Source organism: Fukomys damarensis, unplaced genomic scaffold (genome assembly GCF_012274545.1).
Source record: "Fukomys damarensis isolate Sample0158 unplaced genomic scaffold, DMR_v1.0_HiC HiC_scaffold_37, whole genome shotgun sequence".
Taxonomy (NCBI): domain Eukaryota; kingdom Metazoa; phylum Chordata; class Mammalia; order Rodentia; family Bathyergidae; genus Fukomys; species Fukomys damarensis.
In genome coordinates, this window is record NW_022900949.1 from 3,761,779 (window position 1) to 3,774,780 (window position 13,002).

The 13,002-nt window shown below is 40.6% G+C and overlaps 1 protein-coding gene across 1 annotated transcript; it reads left to right on the forward strand.

The window, feature by feature from the left end:
* The first annotated feature begins 1,101 nt into the window (after window positions 1–1,101).
* On the forward strand, window positions 1,102–2,217 carry LOC104849309 (olfactory receptor 2Z1). Its single transcript, XM_010605690.1, has one exon. It carries the CDS (start codon window positions 1,235–1,237, stop codon window positions 2,201–2,203), a length of 969 nt encoding a protein of 322 aa, XP_010603992.1. The 5' UTR covers window positions 1,102–1,234; the 3' UTR covers window positions 2,204–2,217.
* Window positions 2,218–13,002: the final 10,785 nt, after the last annotated feature.

Consider the following 13,002-nt stretch of genomic DNA (forward strand, 5'->3'; position numbering starts at 1 on the left):
CAATATCTTATTGTCTGCTTCTTTTAGATCAAATTTCACTTTCTGCACACAAGCCAGAATATGTGGTCTACGTTTGTGCTCAATTTATTTCACACAACACAACTTCCTCTAGTTCCTTCCGTGTTATCGCAAACTAAAAGGTGACCCAGATTATTGCACCCATCGTATGGATGAAGAGACGACCTCTCCTCCTCCTGCCACCTTGGGAACTCTGATGATACCTTCCAAACTCAGCAACAACGTTTCTTTTCCTCTGTGCCTCCTGCCAGGTTGTGAGTGGTGCTCGGTGTTCCACGGCAGGGTGGGTTTGATGTGTTATTGTTTCCGTGGGTGGCTCCTCCTGGTCCCCTGCTGGTCTTCTGCCTTCACCTCATTCCCTCAGGCAGCATTTACTGGAGACACAAAATCTTCCTGATCTAGTGCCTCACAGTTGTCACGGACATTGAGACTATACACCGATCCCCCATCTAGCATACACTGCACAAAATTCGCCTATGAGGTAAACTAACTCCCACAGGTGCGAAGCCCATCGACTGTCACCAGACACACTACCGTACTGCCCATGCCATTTGAATTTGTTAGTCTCACACCATCAGCTTGATCTCTGTGCCAGATTTCTCTTTGTTCTCTGTTCTCATGCAGGCATTGAGGTCCAAATCTTTCTGTTTTTTAAAAAATTAATTTGTTGCTTCAGGCTCTATTTTACCTCCCAGCCTTATTGGAGTCTACCTTCTCATTTGGCCCAGGACTCCTGAGATGGGAGGTATTGAACTATTCCACGAAGACTGTGTTGGCACTGTCGTTAACTTGGAACTCCAATTTTTGACTGAAAGGATTAGTGGACATCGTTCGTGGGTGGTGCCTTCAAGTGTTTTATTCCGATAGGCAGCTCGATTCTCTTTTCTCCCGTAACTCTAGCAGACATCACCTACTGATCAAGAGTTGTTCATTCCAGGCCCAGGGACTTAGCTCAGTGGTTCTGCTGCCTGTCTAGGAAGCACAAGGCCCTGAGTTCAATCCTCGGTAGCAAGAAAAAAAAAAAAAAAAGAATTGTTCATTCCCCTTTATGGCCTGATCTAGCTGTGCTTTATAACTCTTTCCAAGACAGCATCCCAGGCAGTCACCTTCAGTTGATGGCATTTGACATACAGGATGAAAATCATTTTCCTTCCACACTCTGGTGTCTTGCCTTGGTCTCCTGACTTTTCTTGCTCCTAAAATGTGTTGAGTAAGCATGATGGATGTGAACACATCAGCGATTTCAGACTTCATTCTAGTGAACCTCTTTGGCCCTTCAGGATCACACAAGCTCCTCTTCTCCCTCGTGGCTGCCATGTTCATCGCGGGCCTTCTGGGCAACGCCATCCTGCTGTTCTTGATCCGTGTGGACTCGCGGCTCCACACACCCATGTATTTTTTGCTCAGCCAGCTGTCCCTGTTTGACGTTGGCTTCCCGCTGGTCACCATTCCCAAGATGGCATCAGACTTTCTGCAAGGAGAAAGCTCCATTTCTTTCGGAGGCTGTGCGGCTCAAATGTTCTTCCTGATGGTGATCGGTGTGGCTGAAGGTGTCCTGCTGGCCCTCATGTCTTATGACCGCTACGTTGCCGTGTGCTACCCGCTGCAGTATCCTGTGCTCATGAGGCACCAGGTGTGCCTGCTCATGGTGGGCTCCTCCTGGATGGTGGCTGTGGTCAATGCTTGCGTCCAGACGTCCATCACCCTGCACTTCCCCTACTGTGCCTCCCACATCGTGGACCACTTCTTCTGCGAGATGCCGGCCCTGCTGAAGCTCTCCTGTGCAGACACCTCCGCCTATGAGTTGGCACTGACTGCGACCGGGGTTCTGATCCTCGTGCTGCCCCTGTCCCTCATCGCCACCTCCTACGGCCAAGTGTTGAAGGCTGTTCTACACATGCGCTCAGTGGAGGCGCGGAACAAGGCCTTCGCCACATGCTCCTCACATATCACAGTGGTGGGACTCTTCTACGGTGCAGCAGTGTTCATGTACATGGTACCTAGCGCCTACCACAGCCCGCACCAGGACAACATGGTCTCCCTCTTCTACAGCCTCATCACTCCCACACTCAACCCCCTCATCTACAGTCTGAGAAACCGGGATGTAAGGATGGCATTGGTCAAAGTGCTCGGCGGGGTTGGAGTCAAGCCCCAGTGGTGGCCCCGTGAAGAAACGCTGAGGTGACCTCAATGGCTCGACATCACACCATCTCCTCGAAAATCTGTTTGTGTCCCGGTCGCCACGCTCCGAGTACACAGCTAAACGTCTGCTTCGTTGTTCCCTGACATAATGAAGTCAGGTTCGTGCTTGGACCTGTGGAAATCAGGAACAACAGTACCAGTCACTTTAGTACAGCATTGCTCTAACAGTGTACCATTTCCACAAGTCGGAGGCCCTACCCTGCTCTCGTGAGATTGTCACTGAATTGATAATTGATAATTGAGACCATTTGCTGATGACGTGCTTCACCAGTCCTATGTCCTTCATGCTCATTACAGTTTGAGGTGTAAGGGTCCTTGCCTTTTATGTTTCATATAGAAAAAATAGACTCAGAAGGGGAAAATAACTCATAGTGAGTCTCATTGCAAGACAGTGGCCAAGCGGTCTAGACCCATCATCCGCTCTGCCAAAGGCAGTCCCCCTACCTACGGTGATGTGTGACTCTGTGGCAGCAATACATTGGTGTGTGTGTGTGTGTGTGTGTGTGTGTGTGTGTGTGTGGTGGTTGTTGTTGGCTCACCAGGCAACAGTTGGAGACCACCCCATTCCTGTAGATGTGAATCACTGCCTCAGTAGCAGTGGCTTAAACTTAAAAGTATTTATAAGTTATTTAAGAAAACAGGTTTACTGAGACATCTGTGAATGACTACGTTCCAGTTGTATGTCAGCAGTCACATACATATTAGGGAAGAGTAGTGCTGATGAAGGTGTTGTAAAAAAACAAGAAAAAAGCTGTTGGACACGGTTTGACTTTTTAAAATTAAGTTTATTGGTACATTTTAGGTATACAGTAGTTACATTCATCATTGGGATCTTCTACCTTTTTATGACTTAACTTAGTTCTTATTTTTCCCCATTTCCCAGCCTTCCTTCACCTCCCCACCCTTCCCTGTTTACAGAGACATTGTTTTCATATTTTTCCTTTTTAAAAAATTGAGTTCATTTGTACATTTTAGGTATACAGTACAATTACATTCATTATTGGGATCTTGTACCTTTACATGACAGGTCTTGGTTCTCATTTTTCCCCCTTGTCCCTGCCCTCCCTTCACCCCCTCCTCCCCTCCCCATTTACAAACACTTTATTTCCATTTTTTCATTTTCTCATATTTTTTTCTTTTCCCTTATTACCCTTCCCCTACCCATCCCACCTCCCCTACACCTTTAGTCCTTTTCTTCCCATTTCACAATGTCAGCTATCTCAATAGGATCTTATGTACTGTTACAGTTTATTAACACCAGAGAAACTATTTGGTATTTACATGTGTGACTTATTTCACTTAAGAGTATATCCTCAATATGCATCCATTTTCCTATGAATGACTCTAATTTCTCATTCTTTATGGCTGAGTAGTATTTCATTTTATAGAAAAACCACATCTTTATCCAGTCTCCAACTGATGGGAAAATGGGCTGTTTCTAAATTTTAGCTATTACAAACTGTGCTGCTATAAACATAGGTGTGCCTATATCACTGTGCTATGATTCTTCTAATTCTTTTGGAAAGATACCCAGCAGAGGGATGGCTAGGTCAAATGGAACCTCTAATCCTAGTTCTTTGAGGTATCTCCATATTGACTTCCATAGTGGTTGCACCAGTCTGCACTCCCACCAACAATGGAGAAGGGTTCCTTTCTCCCCACAACCCCTCCAACATTTGTTATTGAGTGATTTCTTGATAGCAGCCATTCTTTGTGGGGTGAGGTGGAATCTCAGTGTTGTTTTCATCTGCATCTCTCAAATGACCAGTGATGTGGAACATTTTTTCATATATTTACTTGCTGCTTTTACTTGTCTGAGAAATGTCTGTTCATTTCAGATGCCCATTTTTGTTTGTTTGTTTGTTTGTTTTGTTTTTTGAGACAGAGTCTCTCTATGTAGCTGAGACTGACCTGGAACTTACTATGTAGCCGAAGCTGGTCTCGAACTCACAGCGATCCTCCTGCCTCAGCCTCCCGAGTGCTGGGATTACAGGCATGCGCCACCACGCCCGGCCTTTCAGATGCCCATTTTTGAATCAGGTCTTTGTATTTTGGGGAGCTGATTATTTTGAGTTCTTTATATATTCTAGGTAATAGTCCTTTGTCTGAGAAGCAGCTGGTGAAATTTTTTCCCACATTGTAAGTTGTCTCTTAGCTCTGTTGATGGCTTCTTTTGCAGTGCAGAACCTTTTTAATAAGATGAGATCCCAGTTGTTGATTCTTTCTGCTAGTTCCCATGCTACTGAGGATTTGTTCATAAAGTCTTTTCCTGTGTCAATGTCTTCAAGATTTCTGCCTAACTTATCTTCCAGAAAGTTTAGTGTTTCTGTTTTAATATTTAGATTTTTAATCCACTTGGATTTTAATTTAGTGTATGGTGAAAGACAAGGGTTTAGTTTTAATCTTTGGCAGGGTGAGATCCAGTTTTTCCAACACCATTTATTAAAGAGGCTATCTTTCCTCCAGTGGGGATGGTCAGCTCCTTTGTCAAAGATGAGGTAGCTAAGTACATCTGAAGTTGTTTTTGTGTCTTCCAGTCTGTTCCACTGATCCTCAGGTCTGTTTCTTTGCCAGTACCATGCTGTTTTTATCACAGTGGCTTTGTAGTACAGTTTCAAATTGGGAATGGTTATAACCGCTGCCATGTGTCTGTTGCCCTAGGATGGCTTTTGCTATTCTAGGTCTCTTATGGTTCCAAATGAATTTTTGGATTCTTTTTTCTAGTACTGTGAAATATAGTGTTGGAATTTCAATTGGCATTGCATTGAATCTGTATAGCAGTTTTGGTAGTATGGCCATTTTCACTATGTTGATTCTTCCTACCCAGGAGCAGGGGATATCTTTCCATTTTCTTACATCCTGTTCAATCTCTTCTTTCAGAGTGCTATAGTTTTCAGTGTAGAGGTCTTTTGCTTCTTTTGTTAGATTGATTCCTAGATACTTCATTTTTTTGGATGCTATTATGAAAGGAATTGTTTCCTAATTTCTCTCTCAGTCATTCTGTTATTTGTGTATAAGAAGGCTATTGATTTTTGGGTGTTGACCTTGTATCCAGCTACTCTGCTAAAAGTGTCAAATAAGTATAGAAGTCTTTTGGTAGAGTTTTTTGGGTCTTCAATATAGAGTATCATATCATCTGCAAATAATGACAGTTTAACTTCTTCCTTTCCTATCTTTATTTCTTTAATTTCTTTCTCTTGTCTAATTGCTATGGCTAATGTTTCCAGAACTATATTGAAGAGGAGTGGTGATAGTGGGCATCCTTGTCTTGTTCCTGATTTTAACGTGAAGGTTTGCAGTTTTTGGCCATTTAATATGATGTTGGCTGTTGGTTTTTCATAGATAGCCTTTATTAAGTTGAGATATACACCATCTATTCCAATTTTTTGTAGGGTTTTTATCATGAATCGGTGTTGAATTTTGTCAAATGCTTTTTCTGCATCTATCGAGAGGACCATATGATTTTTGTCTTTGACTCTGTTAATATAGTGTATTACATTTATTGACTTACATATGTTGAACCATCCTTGCATCCCTGGAATAAATCCGACTTGGTCAGGATGTTTGATGTTCTTGATGATCCTCTGTATTCTGTTTGCTAGTATCTTATTAAGGATTTTTGCATCTATATTCATTAAGGAGATTGGCCTGTAGTTCTCTTTTTTAGTTGCGATTTTCCCTGGTTTGGGAATCAAAGTGATACTTGCTTCCAGGAATGAGTTTGGAAGTATTGCTTCCCTTTCAATTTCATTGAAAAGTTTGAAGAGTAATGGCAGTAGTTCTTCTCTAAATGCCTTGTAAAATTCAGCCATGAATCCATCAGGACCTGGGCTTTTCTTTGTTGGTAAATTTTTAATTACATTTTCAATTTCTTTGATTGTAATTGGGGTGTTTAAAATGTTTTTATCTTCTTTGTTCAACTTTGGTAATTCATAAGCATTTAGAAATCTGTCCATTTCTTCTGTGTTTTCCATTTTGTTAGAGTACAGGTTCTCAAAGTAGGTATTGATTATCCTTTGGATTTCTGTTGGATCTGTTGTGACTTCACCTTTTTCATTCCTAAATGCATGGATCTGAAGCTTTTCTTTCCTTTTTTGGAAAAGATTAGCTAAGGGTTTATCAATTTTTAAAACCAACTCTTCAATTCATTTATTTTTTGTACTGTTTTCTTTGTTTCCATTGCAATGATTTCTCGTCTTATCTTTATAATTTCCTCTCTTGTTTGAGCTTTGGGTTTTTTCTTGCTCTTTTTTCTTTTAGGAGTCTAAGATTCATCATTAGGTTGTTTATTTGAGCTCACTCTGTTTTCCTAGTGTGAGCCTTCAGTGCTGTGAATTTTCCATGTAGAACTGCTTTCATTGTGTCCCATAGATTCCTGTATGTTTTACTGGCATTTTCATTTATGTGTAAAAACTGTCTGATTTCTTCTTTAATTTGCTCTGTGATTCATTGATTGTTCAGGAGAGTGTTGCTCAATTTCCATATGTTTGTGAAGTTCCCACGGTTTCTTGTTATTGATCTCCAGCTTGATTGCATTATGATCTGATAATATAAAGGGAACAATTTTGATTCTTTTGCACTTATTCAAACCTGTCCTGTGAGCTAGTATGGGGTCTATCTTGGAGAATGACCCATGTGCAGCTGAAAAGAATGTATATTCTGATTTTGTAGGGTGGAACACTTTATAGACGTCTAATAAGTCCATGCATTCAAAAGCTTGGTTCAGTTCTAGTATTTCATTGCTGATTTTTTGCCTAGATGATCTGTCAATTTGTGAAAGTAGGGTATTTAGATCCCCCACTACAGTTGTATTAGTGGTTATTTGGCTTTTCATGTTTCTTAATATTTCTTTTATATAATTGGGGTGTTAATATTTGGTGCATATATGTTTATGATTGTCATTTCTTCCTCTCGAAGTGTTCCCTTTACAAGGATGTAATGGCCTTCTTTGTCTCTTTTAATCAGTTTTGGTTTGAAATTTACTTTGTGAATAAGATTGCTACCCTTGCTTTTTTCTGGGCTCCTGTCTCATGGAGAATTGTTTTCCATCCTTTCACTTTCGGTCTATGGACTTTTTGTACTACGTGTGTTTCTTGTATACAACGTAGTGTTGGATTTTGCTTCTTAATCCATTCTGCCAGTCTATTTCTTTTGATTGGTGAGTTGAGGCCATTGACATTGATGGTTATAACTGATATGTGATGACTTATTATTGTCATGTTACTGGCCTTTTGTTGACTCTTTTTACTTTTTCGCCTTCTCCTTTTAGTTTCTTGCCTTGCCTATTTGATTTGGTCTGTTGGGCCTCATGGTGTTGTGACCTTCATTGTCATTTTCTAGGATATTGTTTAGAATTGTTTGTAGTGCTGGTTTGGTATTCATGTAGTTTCTCAGGTGTTCTTTGTCATGGAAGTATTTTATTTCCCCATCCATTTTGAAAGAGATTTTTTGCAGGATACATCAGTCTAGGTTGGAGGTTGTTTTCCTTTAGGACTTGAAATACCTCACTCCAGACTCTCCTTGAGTTGAGCCTTTGTGTTGAAAACTACGCAGTGATTCTGATGATGCTTGTGATTTGTTTCTTTTCTCTAACTGCTTGCAATATTTTGTTCTTCTGTTGGGTGTCTGGGATCTTGACTATTATATGTCTAGGTGCAGATTTTTTTTTATCATGGCTAGTTGGAGTCCTATATGCCTCACTTTTCTGTATTGAAATTCTTCCTCTCTGAGAAGTTTTCTGTCACTAATTCTGTGAACAACTTTTTAAAGTCATTTTTATTTTCTCCTGCTACTTCATGGATTCCTATCAGTCTTATGTTATTCTTCTTTGCATCATCTAGGAGTTGTTGGATCGATTTCTCATGATCCTCCTACTGTTTTTAAGAGACCTCTCTTTTCATGGTCACTGACTGCAATCTTATCTTCTATATCTGAGATTCTATCTTCGCATTCTTTTATTCTGTTGCGTACACTTTCAATGGAGTGTTTAATCTCCTGGATATCTGTTTGAATCTGTTTTATGGATTCTATTTCTTTCCTATGTTGGGCATTTATTGTTTCCATTTCTTTCTTATTCTGGGCCTTCATGGCTTCTGTCATGGTCCTGAGCTCTTCTACTTTTTTGTCAGTTTCTGTTCTAGAGTCTCAAATCATGACTTTCATTTTGCTCACCATCTCTATGGTTATCTGGGAAATTATTTGTTTTGAATTTTTTCTAGATCCTGATTGATTTGTTTTGTTACTTCCTGTGCTTTGAGTTCAGGTTGTCCTGGTTGTTCACTATCAGCCTTTTCATCCTCATTTGCCCTACTGCTTGCCATTGGTGAACTGGAAGTCTGTCTTTGTGTCTTGCTTAAGTGTTTTCTCATTTTCATTTTTGTTGTTGGGCTGTCCTTGGTTTAATCTTTGGGTTATCATCCAAATCTTTTTGATATAATTGTGCCCTAGCTTCTATGGGTCTCTCATGACCCATAGACATTCTCATCTTCATAACACCAGAGAAAACAGCTCATCAAATCAACCACAATCTTTTATCTCAACTGATACAATCAGCAATACAATATGATCAAGCACAACTTGGAAAATGAACTCCTGTGGTAGTCACTAGTCTATCACCCTTAAGCGATGTGAATTAAATTGAAATCAAGAAGCAGTCCAAAACATGTCTGCAGTGAACAAACTTTTCAACACAGTATATTTACCATTCATGATGGGGGCTCACACAGAGCTAGGATAAGAGCAGTAGATAAGGTAAAGAATTGGAGGTTTCAAGTGAAGCCAGAGGACGTAGAATGACCAATCTTCAGGAAACTGTTAAATTCAAAAGGCATAGTCAGAGTAGAAGTATAATGACAAGAATATATCCCCTTAACAGTAATAGGGGCTCACTTTCCCTTGAAACCACTGAATTCCTGTGTGAGGTAGAATGACAGAAGAAAATAACATAGAGAAAAGAGAAAAGGTTGGGCATGGTGGCACACACCTGTAATCCCAGCACTCGGGAGGCTGAGGCAGGAGGATTGCTATGAGTTCGAGACCAGCCTGGGCTACACAGTGAGTTCCAGGTCAGTCTCAACTATGTAGTGAGGCCCTGTCTGAAAAAAAAAAAAAAATAGAAAAGAGAAAAAAAGATAAAAGAAGAAATCTGAGTTAGGGCAGGAGCAGAAACAGAAAGGGAGATGAGGGATAATATGGTGGAGCAACAGACTGAGTTGGAGAAAGAGGACAGAAAAGAGAAAGAATTTGCAGAGTGGAATCAGGAAAAGAAAGAAAAAAATGGATTTGAAGGGTCTCTTTCAGACTATATCTCTGCTGTCAAAATATACAACATGTGCAGCCATGTGCAGAACCAAGTCCCCTGATCTCAGCTAGATGATGGCAGAACCCCATGACGCAGATTGACCTCGGCCTGCAAGGCCTAGATTGAGTTCCCCGACCTCCTGAATGGTTGAACTCCACACAGTTCTACTACAGGTTTCCCATGCCCTTTCTTTAAAGATGTTCAAAGTTGGGAACTCAGAAAAATACCCTTTATGACCACCTCTGCCTCTGCAGAGTGGGATCAAAGACTGGCACAATCAGGAGGTCTGAGAGTGCAGGTGGGTTTTGGGGGGGTTCCGGGGTGCCTGCATGGCTACCTTCCTGGCGCTGGAGTGATGGCAGCTGCCTGGCAGGGGAGGGCGTGGCTCTCAGCCTTGTTTTCATTTGCATCTCTCAAATGAACAGTGATGTTGAACATTTTTTCTTATGTTTATTTGCTGTTTTTACTTTTTGTCTGAGAAATTGTGTTCATTTCAGATGCCCATTTCTGGAGTGGCTATTTAAGTTTGGGGATGGTGCCTGATTTTTTAAAAGTTCTTTATAGTCTAGATAGTAGGCCTTTGTCTGAGGAACAGTTGCTAAAACATTTTTCCAAAATTGTGGTTGTCTTAATATATTAGTGGTTTCTGTTGTTGTGCAAGATTTTTTTGATATCCTTTTTGATCTTTTTCGAAGTGCTCTAGTTTTCAGAGTAAAGGTTATTCACTTCCTTCATTAGGATAATTCTTAGCTATTTCATATATTTGGATGCTACTGTGAAAGTTGTTTTTCCAGTTCCCCTCTTAGTGAGTCTGTTGTTTGTGTATAGGAATACTATTGATTTTGGAGTGTTGGTGATGTATCCAGATACTCTACTGAATTTGATTATTAAATCTAGAAGATTTTTGGTGGAGTTCTTGGGGTCTACTGTGTAGAGTATCATGTCATCTGCAAATAATGACAATTTAACTTCATTTTCTATCGTTATTCCCTTAATTTATTTCTCTTGTTCAGTTGCTATGGCTAACATTTCCAGAATGATGTTGAACAGGAGTGGTGATAGTGGACCACCTTGTCTTATTTCTGATTTGTTTTTGACCATTTAGTATAATGTTGACTGTTGGTTTTTCATAGGTGGCTTTTATCAGGTTGAGCTAAAGACCATCCAATTTTCTGTAGAGTTTTTATCATGAATGGGTGTTGGATTTTTCCAAATGCTTTTTCTGCATCTATTGAGATAATTATATGGTTTTTGTCCATTGCTCTGTTACTACAGTGTATTATATTTATTGATTTGTATATGTTGGACCATCCCTGCATCACTGGGATGAATCTTACTTGGTCAGGGTGTATAATCTTTTTGATGATCCTTTATATTCTGTTTACTAGCATTGTTATTGGTTTTTGCATCTATGTTCATTAGGGAGATCGACCTGTAGTTCTCTTTTTTGGTTGGGTCTTTCTCTGGTTTTGGGTTTAAGGTGATGCTTCTAGGAATGAATTTGGGACTTCTGGCTTCAGTTGAATTTCAAATTTCTTGGATATCTTCTTGGATGTGCTTTATGTTTTCCAATTCTTTCCAGCGTTGGTGTGTTCATGGATTCTACCACTTTCCTTAGCTCTTCTATTTAAAAAAATCTGCATCTGCTCTAGAGTTATTAACCATATCTTTCATTATGGTCACCATCTCTGTTGTTATCTAAGAGATTATTTCTGATTTCATTTTTTCCAGTTCCTCTTTCATTACCTCCCTTGTTACCAGTTCAGGGAGTCCAGGCGGCTGGATTTCAGATTATTCCATCTCTTCGCTCCCTGGATTTGCTTTTGCTTATCTGGGTCTGCATCTTGTTTAAGTGACATTTCTACTTTTTTTTTTGTTAACTCCTGGCTTGATGCTTGTATGTTGTTTATCGTGAGTATCTTTATTACCAGTATTTATTTTTGCTTTTTTGAGACAAGTTCTCACTATGTAGTTTAGGCTGACCTGGAACTCACTACATAGACCAGGCTAGTCTCAAACTCACAGCGATCCTTCTGCCTCAGTCTCCCAAGTGCTGGGATTACAGGCATGAGCCACCACACCCGGCCATTATCACCAGTATTTAGAACCCATAGGGAATGACTACTTCTCTGAGGTGTCTTCCAGGTATAGCTGGTCTTTGGGTTTTGAGTCTGTAATGACCATCAGGCAATCTCATTCTTGGTCTACCAGGAAGAACAACTGTCTACAGCAGTCATATCACCTTGGCCAAAGTAATACAATCATCATCAACAATAGCATCAAACACAGCTTAGAAAATGGAAAGCTGTGATAACTATAGATCTGTCACCCTCTACTGCAAGAACTACACTTGAGGTTATATATAAAAATCTAGGACTAACCAGCAATATGTTTACAGAAAATAAGCCCACCGGTATAGTGAATTTACCTTTTGAGAAGACAGCATGAGCTGGGGGTGGTGGTGGTAGAGAAATAGAAGGAAAGGTTAGAAGTAGGTCTAGAGGACACAGGAAGATCATATAAACTTTAGGAAACTGGTGAAGACAGAAGGGGAAGAAAGAAGGAACAAAAGCAAAAACAGAATAAACTAATGGCAACAGGAAACCAGAAACTGTATTCAAGCTCTTATAGAAGAACAATCAGGAAAAAATGGGGAAAACAGGAACAAGAAAGGAGAGAAATGAAGAGGAAGAAAGGAGGACAAAATTAAAGAGAAAGAAAGTAAAATGTAAAGAAAGACAAAGAAAGAAATGAAGTTCCTTTTGAGGCATGACTCTGATGTCACTGGTAGACAATGTAGCAGCAGTGTGCAGATCTGAGTCACCCATTCTCAGCAAGCCAGCCACAGTCCATTCTCCCTTGACTGATGCCTGAGATTCAGACTAGTTTTTGGTTGAAAGGTTGGGAGTCAGCTCCCTGATCTCCTATGGGTTTAAACTCTGCACAGATCTACTGCAGGTTCGAGCCATGCCTCCCTCACAGAAAGTTTGGGTTCAATTAGAAGGTGCTGATCCCAGCCACTCACCAACTGCTACAATCCGCTGGGTCTTTATTGCAGTGACTATCTTCACTCTCCCAGTGGGCTTCAATCTCAGCCTCAGGCCTCAGAGAAGACCTCTCTCTGCTGCTCACCACTCTGCCATCTTCCTGAGCTCAGAATGATGGTCTTTTGCCTCTCTGCCACTGTCTGGATCTGGCTGTTGCTCTTGTTGGCCTGGCTGATGATGGCAGGCAGGCAGGTAGCCCAGGCTGGCGAAGAATGCCATGCAGGCAGCCAGGCCCTGGGCGGGTGGAGCCTGGGCACTGGCTTCTGTAATTTAAGGCTATTGGAGAATAGATATTAATATAACCACTCCTCTTCATTGAATTTGAGAGTATGATGTCTAATACATAGTTATTGTTTACTGACTTAATGACTGTTCAGACTGATGACAAAGGATGGCATTTGGATTTACAGCCAGTCTTTTTTTTTTTTTTTTTTT